At 36.3% G+C, this 22,906-nt stretch overlaps 1 protein-coding gene across 3 annotated transcripts in view; it reads right to left on the reverse strand.

Moving 5' to 3' along the window:
• Ttll7 (tubulin tyrosine ligase like 7) overlaps positions 1-22,906 on the reverse strand; it is a 132,898-nt gene that overhangs the window by 35,103 nt on the left and 74,889 nt on the right. For 2 of the 3 annotated variants that reach the window (XM_010613737.2, XM_010613736.2), the window contains exons 11-17: positions 17,221-17,368; positions 16,963-17,036; positions 15,756-15,891; positions 13,432-13,518; positions 9,070-9,268; positions 4,630-4,835; positions 3,564-3,698 (exon numbers count right to left, since the gene is read on the reverse strand). In XM_010613737.2, the coding sequence (XP_010612039.1) occupies positions 3,564-3,698; positions 4,630-4,835; positions 9,070-9,268; positions 13,432-13,518; positions 15,756-15,891; positions 16,963-17,036; positions 17,221-17,368 (985 nt within the window). The other variant, XM_010613739.2, reaches the window with a different exon arrangement.

The following is a 22,906-nucleotide window of genomic DNA, read 5'->3' on the forward strand; positions in this document are numbered from 1 at the left end:
TATATATATATATATCAAGAGAGAGAGAGATGGATATTGATTCCTGTCACTATATTGTTTTTCTAGTATGTGATTCCTTCTTGTTTTTTATTTTGCTTCTGTTTACTCTCTCAAGTAAGATTTTTTTTCTTTCCTTTGGCCTGATGGATGTTGTATTTGTTTACTCTCTCGGTAGATTTATTTTTTCCTCTGTCCTTTACTTCATTTAGAATTCATTAGAGTTCTGGCTTGGTGGCCATAAATTAATTTTTGGTTATTATGGAAGGTCTTTATTTCTTTTTATTTTGAAAGATACTTTTGTAATATGGTTTTGGCATTTATTTTCTTTAACAGCTTGAAGAATTTCACTCTAAGCTCTCCTGAGGAATCTATTACTATCATAGGTTTGCCCTGAGAGGTGATTTGGTACTTCTAAAAGTTTTTAGGATTCTCTATCCTGAGGTTCTGGCATTTTGACTATGGTGTGTCACAGAGGGGCTCTTTTTTTCTTTTTTTTTTTTTTTTGAGACAGGGTCTCCCTATTCGTTCAGGCTGGCCTGGAACTCATGGCAATATTCCTGCCTCAGCCTTCCAAGTGCTGGGATTATAGGCATGTGCCACTATGCCCAGCTAGAGGGGTTCTTTTCTGATGTGTATTTGGGGTTCTAAGTGCCTCTTTTATTAGGGTATCCATCTCATTCCCTATATTTGGAAAAATTTTACAATGATTTGACTGAATAAATTTTACCCCATTATCCTCTAGTTCAACCCCTTATTGTCAATTATCTCTAAGGTTGTTCTTTCAGTGTTATCAAGGAGATTTTATATAATCTTTTCATTAATCTTGCTGTCTCATTACAGAATGAATGTTCTATTACATATACCTTGTCTTCAAGTCCTTCTATGCATTCTTCTGGCTAATCTACTGCAAAGACTTTCAATTGAATACTTAATTTCCAGAATTTCTGCTTGATTTTTTTCTCATTATATCTGACTTTTAATTGAAGTGATCATTCACATCCTACAGAAGTGATGGCAAAGTGAGCTTTCAATGATACAAACAGCCCTCTGTGGCACTGTCCTACAGTGTGTTCCTTTTATTTATCTAATTATTTGTCTCTTTTTAAAGCTTATTAATCATATTAGTAATTGATTCATTTAGTTGCTTATCTTCTGTTTGACCGTTTTTAACTATTAGGACTTCAATTACTTGTAACTGCATCCACTTCAGTGTCTGTAGAATCAGCTTTTGGGAAGTTAGAAGTTTTGGTAGATATCATGTCTACTTTTCTCATTGTAGTTGTGCTTCCTATGCAAAAGTGTATTAAACAGGAAGAAATAATGTCTTCTCCACTGTTATGTGGAAACTTTTTGGTGAGCTGCTTTCTCTTTCTGACATGTGTGCAGTTGTGGGGTTATCTCCAAGTGAGTTTCTCCTTAGTCTGCTCTGTATAATAGAAACTCCAAACACTCTTTAGAGAGGAAAGAGTAACTACCAGCAGGGTCAACTATTGAGAAGCCAGCTCTATATTGTATCAGGTAATTATGAACTCATTTTAGGAGATCTCTACTATTTTGCTATCCCAGAGAAAGACAGGGAGAGTAATTAAGTACAATATACTAGAAAAGATGAAATCTTACTGATCCTATTATAAGAGAGAGGAAAAGGAAAAAACGAATAAGAAAAAAACTCTTCGGGAGGAGCAAGAGACGGAAGAAGGTAGGTAGGGAAAATAAAGAAGGAAGAGAATATAAATGTGAGGTGAAAGAATTAGGAAAACTGTATCCAGTTGTTGAACTGACAGCCATGCAAGGTTAGATATACCAGCAGAAAATGTATATGCTTACCATACCCATGTGCATATATATTTAAAAGGCCATTCTTAATGTAAAAACTGGTCTTGAGAAAAAGGAAGAAAATAATTGTCCTGCTTTTTTGTTGAGGCCTGGTGGACACTGAGCAGTGGCAGCTCATCTGTGCTGTTGTCTTCAGGGTCACCATGCTCAGGAGCCTCTGGAGTTCTCAGGATGCTGGCAGGATGCTCACCCCAGCTCTGTATCTTCTATATCTTCAGCCCACAGTTCTTGGCTCCTTGTCCTCCTACCATTCTCTGTTTGCCATTCTCTCCACCCCAACGCTTTGAGTCCAGCACTCACAGTTTACAGCTAGGCCTCTTTTTGGCCAAACCTTGCTCCATCTGCAATTTCAGTGGATTCAGGGGGTGGGACTGAGGCAGTGCTCTTTGAGCACGGGGGCTTTTCTCAGCCCTCTGTACTCTCTTGGATGCCTCCAGTATATTCCTGCTTGCTGATTTTCTATCTGACCCATTATTTCTGAGGCTTCTAGGATCCAGAAGGAAAGAGCTTCTGCAGCACTGAGCTGGAGTTTTTTCCTTCCCCGGTGACCACATGTCCCAGCTCTTTAGCATCTTCTAGGGTATCTCACCATCCTGACATTTCACGAGCATTTGGGAACCAGCAGGAGAGAGCTTTGCTGGTGCTGCTCTAAGTCTCCCCTACTCCCACTGTCACAGGTTCCAGTCTCTGTAAGCCCGTGAAATTCTCACTAGATCAAGGGTCCAACAGTGCCTGATTCTGGTGCCTGGCCAGGACCACGTCCTTTGCCCTTCCCTGTCCCCGGGACTCCCAATTCCATCCCACTACTGTCATATATCCTCCTCCTTGCTCTTTATAAGGTGCAGTGGTTCCTAGGCAAACATCTTACTACCGAGCTCCACATCCTGGGGAGAAGAACTAGGCCTGATGGACACTGGGTGGTGGCAGCCAGGCTGGAGACCCACGGCACAGATTTGCGTATTTCCTAAAGGCCTAAAGTAATATTAAACTAAGAAGTGCCTGTCTGTGATTTTTATCCTACAGCTGACCACTACATGGTGACTTCTCCTCTAGAAAAAAAATCCAGGGAATCCAGGAATAACTTTCTGTTACTAAAGAATTATCGAAGAATGAGTATTTGAAAAAGTTGTCTGGACGAAAACATACAAGCTTGAGTGAAGAAATTCTCTTTCATCAAAAACATTTCATCAAAAAAAATCTTTGGACTTCTTTGTGAAGTAGAGCCCAGACTTGTGGTTTTAGAACATTCCACTGGGTGGTGCAAATGTGTAGACAAGAAGAAAACCAGTGCAGCATCTCACTCCAAAAGTCACCAAAAAGGTGACATTCAAGTGTTCACATTCGAATTCTGTAGACAGTTTATGGCAGAAACCCATTTCTATTACATTTCATTCCTCTTATTTTTTTATAGAAGCAGGTGTACCTTGATCATTTCTTTAATATAAGAACAATTTTAACATTATTCTCATTCAGTGAAGCAGTCATACCATTAAAATATCACTTTATACTTAAAGGTATTCCACATTAATGATTATCAGTGAGATCTCACTGTTCATGAATCACAGTAATTAAAATAAATCTTTGTTATTTTATAAAGCTTTTGGTATTTGGAAAGAATATCAAGTAAGTGTGCTATATTTTTTAGATAAAGCCATCAGGAAATACATTTTAACATTTCAAGAAGAAAAAACAGACTTCTTGGCATATACTAAGCAATAAGTACTCACATCCTCTATCAGAAGTTCTGATTCTGCATCTGATTTTCCTGGAAACCGGATCTTCATGTCCTTGAGAACAAATAAGGTCTGACTTGTTAAAGCATCTTCTTGTTCTTTGGTTTTCAGTTGCCGGAAAGACTCACTCTTAAATTTGAAAGAATACAGATATTTGGAGGGGGTCTTAGTTCATTGTGCCAGTATAATCTGAAAGATATTTCTAGGTAAAAATGATGCAGTTTTAATTGAAAAAAATTTAAAAAGAAGAAAATAATTATTTTACATTTATGAAATATTAACACTAAATGGATATAAATCCCATGGGTGTTATTCAAACTTCCAAATGGTTGTATTTTATTCACTTAAAATAACAAAATAAAACCATAAATGTTTAAAAAGAATTTCATCAGTTTTTCTTGCTACATATACCTTAGGCAATTCTTCTTCATTAGAAAAACAAAAGCAGTTGTTGCCAAGTAAAATTCATCCACCTATCTTTCCTAATTCTGTCCTTTGGAAATACCAAGATTAAATAAATACACAAATCAAATGAATCCTTGGTCTATGTGAAGTTACTCGCAAAATCACCGATTTCTTCAATTCTAAATTTATGGAAACCATTCTAAAGACAGAATATGTTAAAGTATAGAAAACATTATAAACAGCAGTATATTTCAGATCTCTAAGGATAATTTATCAATTTTAATCCATTAATAGCCTCATTATATAAAATTTTCCATACAACAAATTTATAGACAATATAAGATATTCCTAAAATCATACATTTAGTCAGATGATTTTTAACAATTTTATCCTACTACAGAAGCAAATGGAAAATAAAATAATGCTATTCTAGTGTCTTTCATCGAGTTCTGTGACATAGTGAAGTCTGCCTTTCAGGAGTCCAAACCAAACTGAAGCATAATATAGATAAATAATCCAAATTTCAGTAGGCCATGAATTGAACTGTAAAAAAGATCTGAGGTTCAATCTGTTTTCCTAGCTGATCACCTTCACCAACAAAGATTGTGAGTATAATGTTTTCTGAGATCCTAAAACAGCACGCCAGATGACTTACCACCTGAGAGTTGGAAGAGCTGGTATCGTTGCTGTGAAGCAGCTGTCTTGTGTAGGAGGAAGCCCGGTTTAAGGAATGTGACCGAGATACGGACATTGGCCGTGATACTGGTATCATGTGTTGAGCAGAAAAGGGGCGAGTGTCTCCGCCGAAAGGTGAGTGAGCAGAAATGGACCGAGGGCAACTGACTGAACGCCTCATGGAACCTAATGACAATGGAGCAGAGGGATAGTACAGTAGTACTGCTGGAAGTTCCCCTGTATTGGAACTATATAAACTAAAGACTAGACCAGGTGGCAGCCGAGGGGCAATAAATGTGGAATCATACCTATCTTCATGAGAAGGTAAGTTTAGGGTCAGTACTTCAATGTAAATGGTAAACCTGCTCAGAACCCCTCAGATGTACAAATAGCAGATACTGTGGGAACAATAACTATAAGTGGCACTCTACCGTTATGTTCTCAAAGCATGACATTAAAAAAGAAGAAAAATTAATATTTATGGAGCAACCACTGTGATTGGGCACCATGCCATATTCACCCTTCTTTTCTTAGTCCTCACAGAAACCCTCCAAAGGAGAGATTACCATTGCCCAGAATTTAGGGAAAAACAAAACAAAACAAAACAAAAAAACAAACAAACAAAAAACCCAAAACTTTTCTCAAAGTCACAAAGAGATACACTGGCCAACCTCAGGCCTAAATCCTTACCTAATTCCATGATGTCATCCACTGTACTTCGTGCAGACTGGCCATGCATTAGAATCAGTGTTAAGTTACAGACTATTTTACAGAAAGATTCATGGTACAAAACGATTTCAGAGAGTACCCAGGGCAAATAGGTAAGTTAGAGAATTTGGGAACCATGAAAAGAAAAGAAGGGAAGGAGAGAGCGAGGGAGAGAAGGACAGACAGAGGGAGGGAAAATATAAAACTTATCCTAATGAAGTCTAAATAAATAATTTCCTATGGCAAGAGTAGCACTTAACAGTCTTTTTATTCACAAACATAAAAAATCCCATCTCCACAAGACAGACAAATACACACACACGCACACAGACAGATTTAAAAGACGTAAGAAAAGACACAAAAATATGAATAGGAATGTTATCAGAACAAATTCCTAGGAAAACAAGAAGATATCTTCCTCAAAGCACACTGAGTACATTTAAGAGAAGGAACCAACTGTTGCAAATAAACTGTGAATCCTGACAGAAAAATAGACTGTCACTCGATAATATAAGTGTTTTGTTGTTCACAAGTTCTACATAACCTCAGTGCTACAGTCTGTCTACTACGGATTATATAAATCTTCACTACTTAAATAATTTAATAAAACTCACATGAAGTCAGACTGAATATCCAAATAGTTCTCATTAGCTGCTGAAAAAATTAAACATGGATGAAGGTAGTGGAAATAAACATTTAGGAATGTATTTCTACAAGATATTTTGAATAAACAACAGGCGTAATTGTCATTTTAGGTTTGGGAGACTATTAAAAAGCATACTCATTCAAGTTATAGAAGATTAAAACCATGTCTGTTGCATAATATTAACTTCTTTCAGAATCTGATGATCACACCACCTTTTGAAGAAATAACTGCTTGCAGGAAAGGGCTATGTGATGAAGTACCACTGACAGTCCACATTTTTGTTGTTTTTGCAAAGAACTGCATATATTTAGTATAACACGAAAGTCAAGCTTCTACTAAGCAAGTGCCCATATCATCTGCTACTCACTACACTGCAGTCCAGTTCCCTATGAGGGCCTAAGGTGCTGGTTGGGCTGTATATAACCTGATCAAAGGGTGGAAAGAAAATATCCTTTCTATTGAATCGTCCTAGATCTCCATTTTTTTCACTTGCATACAACTAAAATTCAGACAGAATAGCTAAAGTAGCTGAACACATTCATGATATTTAACTTGGTTAGCAAACAACAAAAGTGATTATAATTTCCAGCCATCAAATACATGAGAAAATAATTTTATATAGGTTTTTATATGACTGCCTTATATCAAACCAAATGTATCTCTTTGAAGGCTGAATTTCCCATGTTAACTATCTGCAGAAGGAAGTGCAAATAATGGACTTTTGTCCTTGGTCATCAGCATAACTTTGGTGATAAACTCACGGGTAATTTGTGGCAATGATGCCCCTTAGTGTAAGATTAAAAAAAGAACATAAAATAAGACAAAACCCTAAGTGTAATTCCTAATGCACATAAAAGAAGATACAAGTACGGAAAACAATGTAATTGAGTTAGCCTAACTTTAAAATGAAAATTCATACTTAAAACTTTTTAAAATATTCAATACATTATTGTCTGATCTTATCAACCTACTGATCAGAAAACAAAGAACCATTTCAGAACTATAAGAAGTTTAGTGATTGCTTTCTGTACTATTCTTCTTTCTGTTTTTCTGTACAGTTCACGCTATTAGAGAGACATGTCAGATAATAGGAGAGCAATTTTTAAAAGGGCAAAATTCAGAAAGTAAATGTCAACTTCCAAAACCAAACTAGAGCCATACTTAGAATGAGACACATTGAAAGTACTTAAAGGATCCTTTTAAAAAAAGAAGTAAAATAGCTTACAAACCCTTGAACAGGTGCTCAGTAAGGATCTCTTGAATGAGTAAATAAAATAAATGGAACATAATAAATTATTTCCCCTCCAAATACACAACCCCTCAAAAAGGGGAACAGTAATACCATGCCTCTTTGTGGAATAATTTGGAAGCAAAGGAATAAATCATCCCTCTAAAAGTTTAATTTATTAGTTCTGCATGTATTTTTCCACAGGCATAGAAGACCAGTTTTGAAACAGACATGTCATCAGGGAAGCTTACACAATAAACCCTTGCTGGAAGTCCACAAAGGCTCCCAATTGTGTTTATTGTATTACTGAACTGATCCCTTTAGCAGAACACTAAGAATGGATATCAGAGACCTTAGTAAATAAAAGTGTGGGGTTAAGATAGCATCAGAAAGGTTTTCCAAGTACGTCTTACTGATCAGAAGACAGTGAGTCCTGGAAAACATCACTGCTACATTTGGACATCGGGGGATGAAAAAAGAATCACAGGCACAATAACTAACATTTGGGATTGAAGAAGAAATGGAAGACAGGAGAAAGACAAGAGAGAGGATATGAAAAGTAATAAAGATAGAAAGATAGGAAGGAAAGGAGATGGAGGAGCAGGAGGTGGCTGCTCTCAATACTTCCTATACACCGAAAGCCCTCATTTAAGTACTCACCCATCAAGAAAATGGGAGGGAACAAAATTTAACTATGTTGCAATTGTGTGTCTCACAGATACGTTAAAGTTAAATGCCCAGGGAGTGCAGACTAGTGCAACCACTATGGAAATCAATATGGAGATACCTCAAAGAGCTTGGACTGGAGGTTCCATTTGACCCAGCCATCCCTCTGTTGGGTATCTTTCCAAGAGAACTAAAAGAATCATATCACAGAGAAGTATGTGCACCCATGTTTATAGCGGCACAGTTTGTAATAGCTAAATCTTGGAAACAACCTATTTGCCCATCCGTTGGAAACTGGATAAAGAAGATGTGGTTTTTCTATAAAATGGAATATTACTCAGCCATAAAGAGCGAGAGAATAGATTCATTCATAGGAAAATGGATACATATTGAAGATATACTCCTAAGTGAAATAAATAAGTCCCACATGTGTAAATACCAAATAGTTTCCCTGGTGTGAATATTCTGCAACAATGCATAAGATTCTAATAAGATTACTGACATTTAGAAATGGGAGGAAAGGAGCTAAAGGTGTAGGGAAGGTGTGATACGTAGGGGAAGAACAAAAAGGGAAAAGAAAAAAATGTGAGAGAATGAAAAGATGAAAATAAAGTGTTTGTAGATGGGGAGGGGAGGAGGGGGTGAAGGGAGGGCAGAGGTAAGGGGAAAAAAATGAGAATCAAGACTTGCCATGTAAAGGTACATGATCCCAACAATGAATGTAACTACTGTATCCCTAAATGTACCAATAAACTCAATAAAAAAAAAAAATAAATAAAGTTAAATGCCCAGAGAGACACACATATTTTCAAACGTTGACGGTAGTGCCAAAGTGGATGGTGGGAGGCTGGAATGAGGACGACCACACCGACTTAAAGAAGAAGGGTAACCAGTCATGGGCACATTTACAAAATTCATGCAAAAATCTAGAACTTAACAAAAGCTATGAAATGTACAAGAAAAATGGATCCTTAATTCAGCCTTTTCTATTTTCAGAACCTGAAGAGGATTCGGGGATGTGCCCAGGTCTAGTCAGGGAAGGAAGGAGGGTCAAATGCAGGTCTCCTCACACAAGACAAAGGTTCATTTAACCAAAGGACCTTTTATTGAGTTCAACAGTTTAAATTCCATAATTCTTCTTATATCAACTAAATTAGAAGGAGCTGACTTACTGGATTGTTGAATTAATTTGCAGTGGCTGGACTGCTTAAGCTTATACGTAACTTGCTTTTCTCTTTTCTTATTTTGATATTCTTCTTTCTCATTTTCCTCGGATTCTGAAGAGCTGCTGCTACTATCATAACTGCTGTCACTGCTGTAGTACTTCTGCCTTTTCATTATCTCAGTGCTCTCTGGCATGGAACACAGAGGCTAAAATAGAAGGGAATGGATTATAATATGACAATTTTTTAAAAGACTTAGTAACATGATCAGTTACTAATTTTAATTTTCCCCTTGTGCTTGCTGCTTTTCACTGAAGGCTGAAAATATCCCAATGTGCTATTTATGCTATTTACTGTAATAAGAACCAGAATACAGTAATGCCTCAGTTCATAAACACTTCTGTTTGCAAAGAACTCAGTTCACATACAAAAGCATTCAGCAGAATTTTGCTTCCACTTGCAAATTCCATATCAGGTAACAAACAGGACCATCTTCCCCCAAATTGTAAAACAAACTAAGCTTCTAAACCAAGGTACCACTGTATCCATGAACAATAACAAAAATGATGGGAAATATTTTCAAAAAAGTATTAAAACCGTAATCAGCTTTCCTGTTTACAGATAAGTTACTCGTAAGACTCAGAGATACACTCTTTGTTCCATTAACCTTCAGTCACTCAATAAATGGGGGGGGGGTGTTTGAGAGAAGGAGGAAGGAGGAAGAAGGACAAAGAGAAAGGGAATACAACAGCCTGAGATGCCACTAGAAGTCCACACCTTAAAATACAGACTCGAAGCCTATCCACTCAGACGATATGGAACAAAAAACAAAGTATTCCTGGCATGCCTATTTTCTAATGAACGTACATTTGATTGTTTTGGGTGCTGGGAATTAAAACCAGGGCCTAGTGCGTGCTAAGTATTCTACCCCTAAGCTACTCCTAGTCCCTGCAGTGGATAGTTATAAACACAAACATTTTAATTATCTACTTTCCAAACTGGTCATGAACAACTCATGTCTCTTTGCAAAGGATTCCTATCTTTGATACACTGACTCTGGATATAGTGGAGTAACACTGCTTTTCTTTGCCAACATTTTACATGGTGATATAATGGGAAAATCAATCAGTATGGTATAAATTTTTTAGAGGATAGGTACTGTGTAGAAGGAAAAATCTGTAAAAGTTAAAAAATGCCATGCCATTATGTTTCACTGTCTCCATTTGTTTCCAATCCCTCTCTATCAATGTTTGCAAAGATGCTGGCTGAAGAAATAAAAGAGAAAGGATGTGAAACAGACTCACATCAAAAAGAAAGTGCATAAACAAGAATAAGCCAGTTCCGTAATGCAGGCATTTTAAGAAACTATTTGTTACACACACCATATGCCTCCTTTTCCTGTTGGGAGAAGTTCCTACAGTTGTATACTAGCAGTTTGTTCTCTGCTAAATCAAACAAAATGTTTTGATATTAGCACACACCATAATGAAATCCTTGTATACCATGGGATCTCACTGAAAGAAGGTATATTCTCCAGTGTAACAGTGTAGGATGAAAGATAGAAAAATAGCTTTTACTGAAATGCCTGGAATACAGAGTAAGCCAAAACATGATCGTCTTGAAGATGCAGCCTTTGCAAAGGATGAAATATAACCAGAGCAGGAAAGAAACTTAATACACTAAGGTACCAACTTGTGTTTAAACATATGTTCTCCTTTTGATGGTCTAATATTTACTGAGTACTAACAATGTTCAAAAAGATATGCATAAAAACATTTACCAGTAACACAATCATCAACACTCTGACAGGCTTGGGGAATAGGAACTCTAGAGGGAGCGTGTTTCTGCAGCAGTTTAGCATAACCAGAAGAAACAGTGGCACAATCAGGCTTGCTAGCAATGCCTTCCTTCATGTAGCAAACAGCTTTAAGGTTTCTTAAGGAGCTTGACTATATAACGAGTTATTTGACCCTTTAAAGAATCACAAGGGAACAGATAACTGAATCTTTCTGTCGTAAGTATTTAGTACTTTCTGACCACAATACTATTCAAGCAGTATTAGAAGTCCCAATAGCATAAACTCTAGGGCCTTAACTATCAACTAGAATACAGAATCTAGTAGAGAGTTGTGACACAAACTGTGGACCTTATTCTATGTCCAACTTTATTATTAAATAGATTTATATAAAATATATATAAGCACATAAAGAATAATAAAAGAAATATCCAGGTACTTACCATCCTGCCTAAGAAAACAAATATTGCTAATATTTTTGTAGCACTTATTATTTATGTAGCTAATAATATTTCTTAAATTATCTAATAATTGAAAAGTTATTATTTCTCCTAGGACAAATACAAGTTTTATATAACTGTCATTATCTCCAATTATTCTTCTACTGATAAAGAAACTGGACATCAAGATTGGGCATCCCTCCTAAAAGGAAGGTATTTTGACATCTGGATAACTTTAGACCCTTCATAAACATAAAGTTAAAAGCTATAAAAAATTCTATTTCATTTATACAGCTTTCAGCTGCTTGGAAATACTGTGGACTTTAGTATTTACAGGTACAATCAAATTCATATGTAATTTGAAGTGACTAAACGTCAACAAATACATTCTTAATTTCCACTACTTTCCTAGAATGAGTTGAAAAAAATATGCAATGTGAATTTTGTCTCCCAAAATGTTAAGACTTTTGTTCTAGTAATGTCTTATATGAATAAAAGAAAAGACAATATAAGAGTATTTCAGGACTTTCACATTTGCCTCTCTACCATGAACATTGTATCCCACTGATGATCTAAGGTCCGGTTAGTATGCAAAGCTTAGAAACTCCTAAGTATCTTCCAAATGAAGACATGACACTGGAGGTATTCATGTTTTACAAGTACTCTAAATATATTTCTTTCAAAGAAGTTATCAGCTGCATATTCCGCAGTGCCTCAGTACAGTGCACATAATTCAGAATGGTGTCTGACACACAAGGGCTCCACAGATACATACTCACATATCTGTCACCAGGCCCGTCATGAATCATGCCACCCTCCAAATCTTCCACTTATTTCATGTTTCTACAACAACCTACACAGTATAATACTTCCATATCTTCACCTTCAAAAAGTGTTCATTCTGTCCTGAACATCCTTCTACTTCTCTTAAACGTATGGAGTACTACTTGTTTTTCAATATCCAGTTCAAATGCCAATGTCTTTATGAAGTCATCCATATTCTATTGATTTGTTCTTTATGCTGCTCTATTACAGAATTTGACATATGATTTCCTGATTTGAAGGTTACAGATGTTCCATTAGCCAATACGGTCCTCATGGACACTTTCAACAAATTTTACTAATGGATTTTTAGAACTAATGATTTGCCAGACACCATACTAGGTGCTACAAGTGCAGAGAAAAAGATATTCTTCCTACTTTCAAGGAGCTTATACTCTTACACTGAGGCAAACATGCAAACACTTATTTGTCATAACTGCTCTAAAAAAGTGTTATTTATAGTACAGCAGGGGAAAGGGAGATCTGTTCACAGGTACTAAATGGGAGAGCCAGGAAAGGATTCACAAAGGAAGCAACACTAAAACTAGATTAGTAAGGGGGTCTCTACTTAATCCAGCAACAAATCAATAATTTGTTTTAGTGTACATACATTTCTGAGGCATGGGAAAGCATGAGAACACAAAACAGCATGATTGTAAAGATGAAGAGATAACTTAGTAATGCTGCAATGTACAATAAAAGGAACAGAATGAAAACAAATTTCCAAGATTTTTCAAATTCAACTCTTTCCATTTTTACTAGCAAAGACTTTGACATGTATCAGAAGAACATATGGATGTTATCACCACAGAGCAGATGAAAGTAAGACAAACACTTGTTCTTTTTCACCTACATGGCTGCTTTCTTAAATTTATTCCTAGGAATACCACCTATTGTTACTACCACCCTATCACCGTTGCTAGTTAGGCAAAGATGGGGCTCCCTACCAATAAGAGTCCTTACAGTGATGATTCATCTTATATCTGATGCTACATGTATCTTTGATAATTATGCCTAATTTGGTATAAAGAAAATTTAATTAGTCTAGAAAAGGGATACAACTGCAGTTCTAGGTCACTCAGATTCATGAGGTACTATGGGAGAACCAAAAAATGAAGGAAACTAATTCTGTGTATAAAAATAATCTATTGTATATAAAAATAACACTATCTTTCCAATTCTATCTGCACTGGACACACAGTCCCTACAATTTCTTGAAAGCAGCACTATCCTTATAATGAGAGCTACTAAGGGGAAAACCAATTATACTTGGTAGCATCTACTTAGATACTAAAAATAACAGAGATATGGCACCTTTGGTCCTCGATGCTTGGAAGTTTTTCCCATTAACTTTTCATCATCAATTTCACATTGTTCCAAAAGATCCAAAATATCTTCCTCCTGCAACAATACATATTTATACAGTTATAATCACTAACAGACTCCAGAATGTTTCTAAGTTCATTAATCTCCATAAAGTAATGAGCAAGTAATGTGAAACTATTCAGTGAAGATTGTTCAGATCAAAAGTGAAATAAAGCTTCATGGCAAGCTCTCTTGAAGAAATATTCACCAAAATCTGTCAATATAAATAAATGCATAGCTGAATGTATCATACATTATCACAGTATACTATTAAAATTTTAGAATACAGTACTCCAATAAATTACACATTGCACACTAAAAGTTTTGTAAGTTCATTCTAATTCTTCAGACTACAATTTCACTAAACATTTCTATACTGACTATGTAAAATAATATTAAAATTCCAGAAAGAGAACTGAAGATTGCCTACAAGAAATATGCAACCTATGGATGGGTAGGATATAACTGTGTCATAATAAAAATATAAATAAATGAAGTTTTGTTGCTTATGTATGTTAACTCTATTAAAGATTATATGCAACCCAAGGTAATTCCTCATCACTCAGTGGAGCCAGGCAAGCAAGGCTGTCCAAGCCTTGAGGCTGAGTTATACACACTTGGCAAAGAAGCTTCATTTAGAAGCAAATTAATTATACTATCTGGTTAATGAATCCCATTTAATGAAATACTTTAGAAAACTTAACTATTGCAAGAGTATTTTTATAGCTTTATAAAAAGCTTTCATTCTATAGCTATAATAGTGTAAATGTCCTAGTAATCATCTCTTCTGTTCTTCTAGAGTCATTTTGAAGTCAAACAGAAAAATTACAAAAGCACAAATCCCAGTGGATGTTGAAGAAATCAGAGTAACAGGTATGTTGCAAAGGACATAGTCAACCACTTCATTTTGTCATTTATTCAAACTATAAAAATAGCAAAACTATATTTATGATTTCTACATCAATATCCTCTTTAAAAATTTTTAGAAAAAACTAGAAACCTTGCTATAGAGTTTAGTTTATGAAATAAGTTACTCTTTATCCAAACCTAATGGAAATTAGCTATTAAAATACCAGAAGACTCTTGCCATAGATTTGATTAAGGAATAATCCTACAATGAATTCCATGGATAGCAACAAAAGATAGCTAAAAATAATCTCAAAAGTTCTGTTTCTAAGAATGATCACAATAGACTGTACTGTACTTTCATTCTCAGAGGTATAAAAATCCAGATGAACTAAGCAGCCAAATTGTTTTTTTAAATCAGAAAGCTCAGGCCGGGGATTTAGCTCAGTGGTTCCGCCAGTTGCCTATTGAGCACAAGGTCCTGAGTTCTATCCCCAGTACCAAAAAAATAAAAAAATAATAAAATAAACTAAAATAAAATCAGAAAGCTGGTAAAAAGTAATGTAAAGGAATTAAATTCCAGAGAAGGGAACAAGAGAGAAGTTCTTCCTAAGTGGACAGAGACGAGTGGCACTTTCTGGTCTACGGTCTTTCATCAAGGCTTCACAAAGATGGGTAGAAATCACGTCTATCAAGGCAAAGAAATTCTGCTGGCATCAAGAAATGTTCACTCTTGAAACCCTGAGATACCACCAGGTGTGTTCAGCTGTCCCATCTGACAGACCAGATGTCAGTGAAGCCACGTTGGGCATCTAAGCCCTGATGAGTGCAAGAAATTCTTCTTTCAGATAAATGAAACGACATCATTCACTGTAGGCAAGATCAGCAAAAGAACTGTTGCTACCAAGACTCCAGAAAAATGAGCAAATACATAAAGTGGTTTGCATGTTGCAAGAAATAACTGACAGACCTCTCACTAGGATAAACGAGGGGTGTGAGGGAAGGAGGGAGGAGAGATGTGAGTGTGCCTGTTTTAATTACGTACTCTCATATACCAGTTCTATGTAGTATCAAGAAAAATACTATGCAACTAACGTTAGTTATAATTCATGGAGATTATCACAAGCCATTATGTTAACTCAATGAATTTCTTCATCCAGTTACATATATAAATCTATGCAATATAACATATTATTATAATAGTCATATTATGATATCACACCAAAATTCACTACTCCAAAATTCGTTTTGTTAAATATCTTAATTACAAAATCACTTAGTTATGAAATGTTACCAACTGCTAAAATAAAAAGACAGAAGTGCATCCTAACAGTAAAAATGTACATGTAGGAGCAGGGGTGATAGTCGCTGAAGACATATTGTTTGGTGTCATTCATTTTCATGTATGTAAGTGTTCACCCTCTCACCTTCATCTTTTTCAAAGGATTATTCAGCTCTCGCTGGAAAGAAGCTGCTCGCCCTGAAAGAAAGGTCTGAAAGGCAACAGCCAACAAGTTTTCATACTTTTCAAGTAGTGTTTTATCTTCAGGAGGATAAATTCGTCTACAATAAAATCAGATAAACCAATTTGTTAAAAAGAGAGAGAGAGAAGCTATTACAGCTCAGTAGCTGAGGCAGCTGCTTTAATCACTGCCCTCTTTTTCCGTGATAGTTATTTTACTAGGAGCTAGAAATAAAGATGAATAATTATGGAAAGTTCATAAATTTTCATGTATTACACAATTAAAGTTTGTCTAGGGAAGTACCATTAAAGAATGCAGCGCCAGAAGATACCATTATGAGCATTAGTTGACAGAAAGGGGTGGGAAAAACTGGAAGTTGGACAAAGTGGGGAAATACAGAACTCTGGCGGGGGAGTTCACTGACAGGGGACAATGCAAAAGTTCTGACTCACCGTAGTTACCAAAGTATCCAAAAGAAGAGCATTAGTTATGATCATCTATTTTGGGGTAATAACATGAGAGAGGGGAAGAGGAGGGTGAGAGGGATGGGTTCTCCTCGCTAGTAGGGCAGTGCGGCAGCCAGGAAAGAACATCTTACCAGGTAGGACAAGGAACTCTACGCCTGCCCTCACACCTCCCTTCATCTTGCTGAGGCAAGGTCAATGTCTGGGAAGAAGGCAATGGTTCCTGGAACGCAAGGAACTTATAGGGTCCTCCTCTGATCCTGTCAAGGGTGATAATGTGAGGGTTCCAGGTCAACCCTGTTCACACCCCTGTCTATGTCTCTATACCTGGCTCCTTCAAATATTTCATTTTGCCTGATTCTTGAGCACTTGGGTTTACAGCAAAGTACAGTAACCACCATGAGTTGGCAAGAACAATACCAGAAGACTTGAATTGTTTCTTTTCTTAAAATACCACATACCAAGCAAATATAATCACAAAAGAGCAGCTGGTTATAAGACTTCCAACAGGCACCCAAGGCTTGCTAGCAGGAGGTTTCAAGTTAAAATCATTTTCTGACTACCTTTTCTATTTTGAAAAATACAAAGCAAAAAGTACATTCTCAGAAAGAAAGAACAATTCTTAAAATAAGCCTGAAAGGTTAAGGAATGACTGTTCTGACCCTTCACTACTCCTTCAATCTACACAAAAATGGCAGTATAGTTACCTGTAATTCCCCATGTGTCGGTTTTCATGTTCTTCCCGTGAAATCTGCTTTCGTACTTGAGCAAGTCTTTCTTTCTAGAAATGCAGAAATTTTACAAATAAAACCTGATAAATGAGTGATTCTATACAAATTGTGGATAGTCTGTTAAAATATTCATACTGACTACAGGATGCAGCTCAATAGAAAAGTGTTTCTCTAGCATGCACAAGGCCCCGGGTTTAATCCCTAGCACTGAAAAATAAAATAAAATATTCATACCAACTCTTCTTTCCTCCTCTCCAGCTGGTGCCTCTGCTGTTCCCAGTCTGAGGAACCTGGTAAGAGCCTTTTTATTGAATTTTGACCATAAAGCCTCCTTTGAGCCTCTGCTTTTTGCTTGGCCAAGTTTCTCCTCTTATCACTGGTCCTAAAATATGAAACACAAGATCATTTTCTAGAATTTTAACAAGGTCCGATCTTATCCCTGTGAAGAGAATTTGCAGAAGTGGAGAGAGTGCACAAAGGTATCAAGGTTATTAAACTTATATACTCACATGTATTATACTCATCTAATTACCCATCAAATATGGTACTGTATATGCTGTCAAAGTTTTGAAGATAACAAAAATGGAAGCATTACATAAAGAGTCAGACAGAACTATTTTTATATTCTGTCCTAGCAATTTAGGTCTACAATCTTAGTCTGCTCAATTAGCTGCACCATCTGTATGCCCATCTATTAAATGTTAATAATAATAATGTTTCCTTCCTAAAGTTTCACGTGATTTTAACTGAAAGGCCAAGAAGCGATCCTTCCTAGAGTTTCTATGAAGATTTACTTGTATGAACATTAATAAATGGTATTCTCTCCTCCTTCAGCTAATTCCATTTTATTAGGAGCCCTCATTTACTCTGACAGGTCTTCAGTACATTTTCAGTTATAACTGAAATCCCTGCCTAATAGTCATCTTTTGTTTGAAAAAATCTATGCAGTTCTTCTCATTTTCACTCAACCATAAATATGTATCAGTAATGCTATGGCTTTTACAGAAGTACTTCTGTGGTGGGATTATTTTTCCCTGCACCACTTTTCTCTCTTGTCTCCCACATCCAAGGTCTCTTCTCCACAACCGCTCCATCTTGCACTCTTACATACCACCCTTTTAAAACCTATCAGAAATAGGGTGTGATCCAGGAGAAAAGAAAAACAGCCAATTCTGCCTCATTCTTAGGTAAAAAACACAGGTCTTGTCCTTGAGCTTATATTCCCAAGCTTTCTACTGTCATTAGCCTGGTAGGAACCAGTATGGATGTAAAGCAAAGAGAAGCTGATGAGAAGGGTATTTGACCACTCTATTGTACAGAGATGCCAAAGTCGTGCTTGAGTTTCTATTTGGTTCCATTCATCAGAAGACTACACTGAAAACAGGAGGCTAAGTCTAGGCAGAAAAGAGTGTTTTTCTGCCACAAGTATGTGCCACCTTTACAACTCCCACTAGTTGAAAAGAGCTAGGAAACTGACCCATTCTTTTATGACAAAATTGGCTTCTTGGCAGGGGTTCACAAGTGACCAGAATAAAAGGAATAATTTGAGAAAACGAACACATCCAAAAAAAATCAGAAGTTAAATGATATGTCTGGCTGGAGCTACAGGTGAATGTAAGAAACTCAGCTAATCCTAGAGGCTTATTACTTACTGGGTTAGTGAGTTTCAAATTTAACTTCAGGCAATGAAAAGGGCATGAATTTTAAAGAGAGAAGGAGGTAATTACATTTGCACATGTTCAGATTATGCCTTTGGCAGTGTGTGCGGTGTATAATGGCTTAGAAAATAAGGAGACAGTGGATGAGAAAATAGAGATGTTAGGATGAGATGCCATTCATTAGCAAGTATGCAATATGAAGGCCATGACCAGAGGAACAACCATGAGATTGTACAAAATGTGTAATTATAGAATGTTTTGGAAGAATAATAAATATGCTTTGGTGACTAATTAAAATAAGAAAAAAGGATGAACTTGCAATGATACCAAGATTCATGATTTAGTGACTGGATGATTTTGAATACTATTTTTCCAATGACGAATATAATTTGGCTCTGTTTCCTAGGTTAACAAAAGAGAATGCCATGGATTAAATAAGTTTTAGTGTTTTATATTTTTATATTTGTTTCATCCAAAATGGTCATTTCTATACAACATTCAGTTTAAAGGAAGGAGAGAAGAGGAAAGATTTTTAAAAAGCACTGAAAATGAAAAAAACAGAAAGGAACAATGACCAAACAATAATAGAAAAAGGAAGTAAAAACAAGAGAATAAAAAGCACAAATACTGAAATGCTTTGGTCAGATCTACATGCACTTTCACAGCAAACAAAACAAGTACAGAAGGATACTGACACATCAGTCATTAAACATACAAACAAAAATAACAAAAATAAGCATGCACAGAGGTTACCTTAGATATATCATGAAATGAAGAAAAGCCAAACATACTGAGACCTATCTTTTTATGATATAGCCTTTTATTAGAAAACAGGTAAATTAACACACAGCATGATTACTTCTGGAATTCACAAACCAGAACCACACCAGAATTACAAATGTAAGCCTTAAAGCAACAACTGTGATTAAGATAATATTTTACTTAGAAAATTCTCTTTATATGCTAGACTTCAGAAATATTGTCACTGGAAAAACTGTGTCTGTATTTCAATAAATGCAGGCATAAATTAACACTAATGACTTTTAGTACTTACTTCACATCCTAGAATAAAATAACCAAGGACCAAAAGATCCCACTCCCTCAGTGTTTTAATCAACATCTTCTACTCAACTGTATCCATACACTGACCTAAGGAGTTTTGTTTTGCATTTTCAATGCCTTTCCAGTGCTTACTACTCTGTGATTTTATCTGAGGGACATCTCCAACTACTTGCCTCATATATTCTATGTTCCGGTAACATAAAAGCACTGGAAAGTCTATGAACATGATTGACTTCTGACTTCATTATTTTTCTATGAAAGTTACCTTGAATGGAATGTCCTCTTACCCTTGCCTTCCAACAAAACTGTATTTAGTCCTTGGTATATGCCATTCCAGATATAACTCAAGGGATAAAGACAGAAGCATTAACCTCCAGGAGCTGATGGCTAACAGGTGGGGCTGACATGTAACTAAATACATAGGGCAAAAAGTATCATGGAAAGAATAACAGAACAAAGGAGGAAGTAAACCATGTTGCTTTATAAACTCAGGCTTCAGCTAGGTTTTAAAAGTAAGTTGATATAAATATTGTCAATACATATATTATGGTTTAGGCATGGTCTGTCTCCTAAAAGTTCACATGCTGAAAATTTGGTCTCTTTTTTTTTTCCTCATTGAGTTTATTGGTACATTTTAGGTATACAGTACAGTTACATTCATTATTGGTCTCACTGGAAAGTATGTACAAGTGACAGGGTCTTTAAGAGGCAGAACCTACTGGGGTAATTAGGTCAAAGGACACCACCCTCAGGAACAGATTAGCTTTCCCCAGAGACTGGGTTAGTTCTCTCAAAACTGGATTAGGTCTCACAGGAGGAAGCTGGGTCTTTAGGGACTGATTAGCTACCACGAGAAATGCGTCTCCTCATCCGCATCACACTTCCTCTTCCACCTTGAACTGGCGCGGCACGAAGCCTCTACAAGAAGCTGAGTGGGATCCACCACCGTGCTCTTGAACTGTGAGCTAAATTCTTTATGAATTTCAGTCTCTGGTATTTTGCGCTAGCTTCAGAAAACATATACTAAGACAGCATATAATTGAATGTAATTCATCCTTGAAAAGGAAGGAAATTCTGACAGAAAATATAACAGATGAACTTGAATATGATGTGCTAAATGAAATAAGCCAATAGCAAAGGGACAAATGCTATGACTCTACTGCTATCAGAACCTTAACATAGGGAACTCAAAATTCCTAAAAGGTATTATGGTGGATGCCAGAGACTGGCGGATGGGAAGAATGGGGAGTCAGGGTTTAATGGGTATAGAAACTTAATTTTGCCAGATGGAAAGAGTTTGTTAAGATGGATACTATTATTTACATAACAGCATCGTGCAGTGCCAATCAGTTTCACAGTTATAAATGGTTACAATGGTAAATTTCATGGGAAGTATATTTTACCACAACTAAAAACAATGAACTTAACATTCACCAGACGGACAAAAGTGAATGACTAGTTAAATGAGATTAAATGCAAAGACATATAAACGAGAAACAGCACCACAAAAGAGTTTTTATAAAAATCAATTTGAAGGCAGAGAAAAAAGAACAAGTGCTCAGGTTGCAGAGATGCAAGTGCCAGATAAAAAAGTATCTTAAATATAATCAAAAGATCAAAAAGTACTTTGTATGTAACATGGAGTTTATATTTTAAGTAACAGTACAGAAACTAGCTGATCAGAATCAGTTTATAAATGTGGCTGCAAATGCTGGCACCCCTCAGGACTCTGTTCCTGCCCCTCTTTCTAAAATATACGCTACAAATGTGTGATCGTGACCATTAGTTTCAAATGCAATCAATATGTGGATGTCAGTCAAATAGGTATCTCCAGCTCCTGGGGCTCTGTATACAAATTTTCCATTCAGCAGTTCTTCCTGGGTATCTCAAAGCATCTTAAAATTAGCATGCTAAAAACTGAATTATCTTTCTTTCTACCGTCCCCCATTATTCCTCTCAATTTGTAACTCCCTATGATCTTTACTTAATGTCATTTTATCAAATTTGCACAAGCCAAAGCACGAGGAATCACAAGGGGCTCAGAATCCCCAGTATTCCCTACAGTGGCAGTGGACCCTCAACTCTCAATAAATAGTTGCTGAATGATTAGCAAAGCAACAGAGTAGAAGCTGCAAAACAGGGAGGAGGTTAGTACTGGAAACAGAAAGAAAATCAAAATCAATAAAATAATCAAGGAGACACAAAGAAGATCTTAAACTTGACAAATAAGGGATAGTCACAAATCTGACAGAATTTAGTTGATTCATAATGAAAAAGAAAAAGGAGTTCAGGATAATGTCCAGCTTACTAGCCTGGCTTTCATGTGGATGGTTTTTGCCATTAACTAACAGAGAAAGATGGGAAACACATTGGGGTGATTACTATTGCCTTTAATAGTTAAGATATTTAAGGAAAGGAAACTGCATTTTTTTAAATCTTTAGCTTCTAGGACAGTATGGGTTCTTTAAAAATACCCAGTAACATGTGAATTAGATTTACCCTTTGTGGTTTGGAGGTATGTGATTATCATTAGCAGAAAAAAAAGATGAACCCAGAAAGAGGAATACATTTGAAAGAGAAAATAATTCAACCTTAATCATATTAAATTCCAGTGTCATCAGAAGGTGCACCCTTCATTTATTTGCTTACTTGCTTGCTCACTCACTACTCGCTTTCTGAACCTACCAGGCCTGACATGCACAGGACCCACAGTTAACTAGAGCTGCCAATGCAGTCTGGAGCTCTACGGCAGGTCAAAGCTAGCAAGAAGCATCCAGTGTATATCTCACTCTATACATGTGCAGGCTGGGGACTCCAAGTGCACTCACAAATGATGCCACAAGTGGATGAAACTCATACGGAAGAAGAAATCTGAGGCAAGGACACAGGGAGAAACAAACAACCAAAAGAGACCAAGAACTAAGAGAAACAGTGTAAGGAAGCAGAACACCCAAACCTAAGTGTACTGAGAGACTAGTGTCAAGGGATTAGCAAGAATAAATCTTCAAGGTCAATGTAGTATTAATCTGCCAATCAGAAGTCCATAATTTAGTTTGCAAATAAGGGATATATATGTAGAGACCCTTTCGCTTTCTGCTGTCTCTGAAGATCCTGAGCCTGATGTTTCAAAAAGATTATCTGAATCTGACCTCAAATTATATTCAGTCATCCAAATTACAAAGGGATCAACTGAATTCTTC

Source organism: Fukomys damarensis, unplaced genomic scaffold, assembly GCF_012274545.1.
Source record: "Fukomys damarensis isolate Sample0158 unplaced genomic scaffold, DMR_v1.0_HiC HiC_scaffold_33, whole genome shotgun sequence".
In the NCBI taxonomy this organism is placed as follows: Eukaryota; Metazoa; Chordata; class Mammalia; order Rodentia; family Bathyergidae; genus Fukomys; species Fukomys damarensis.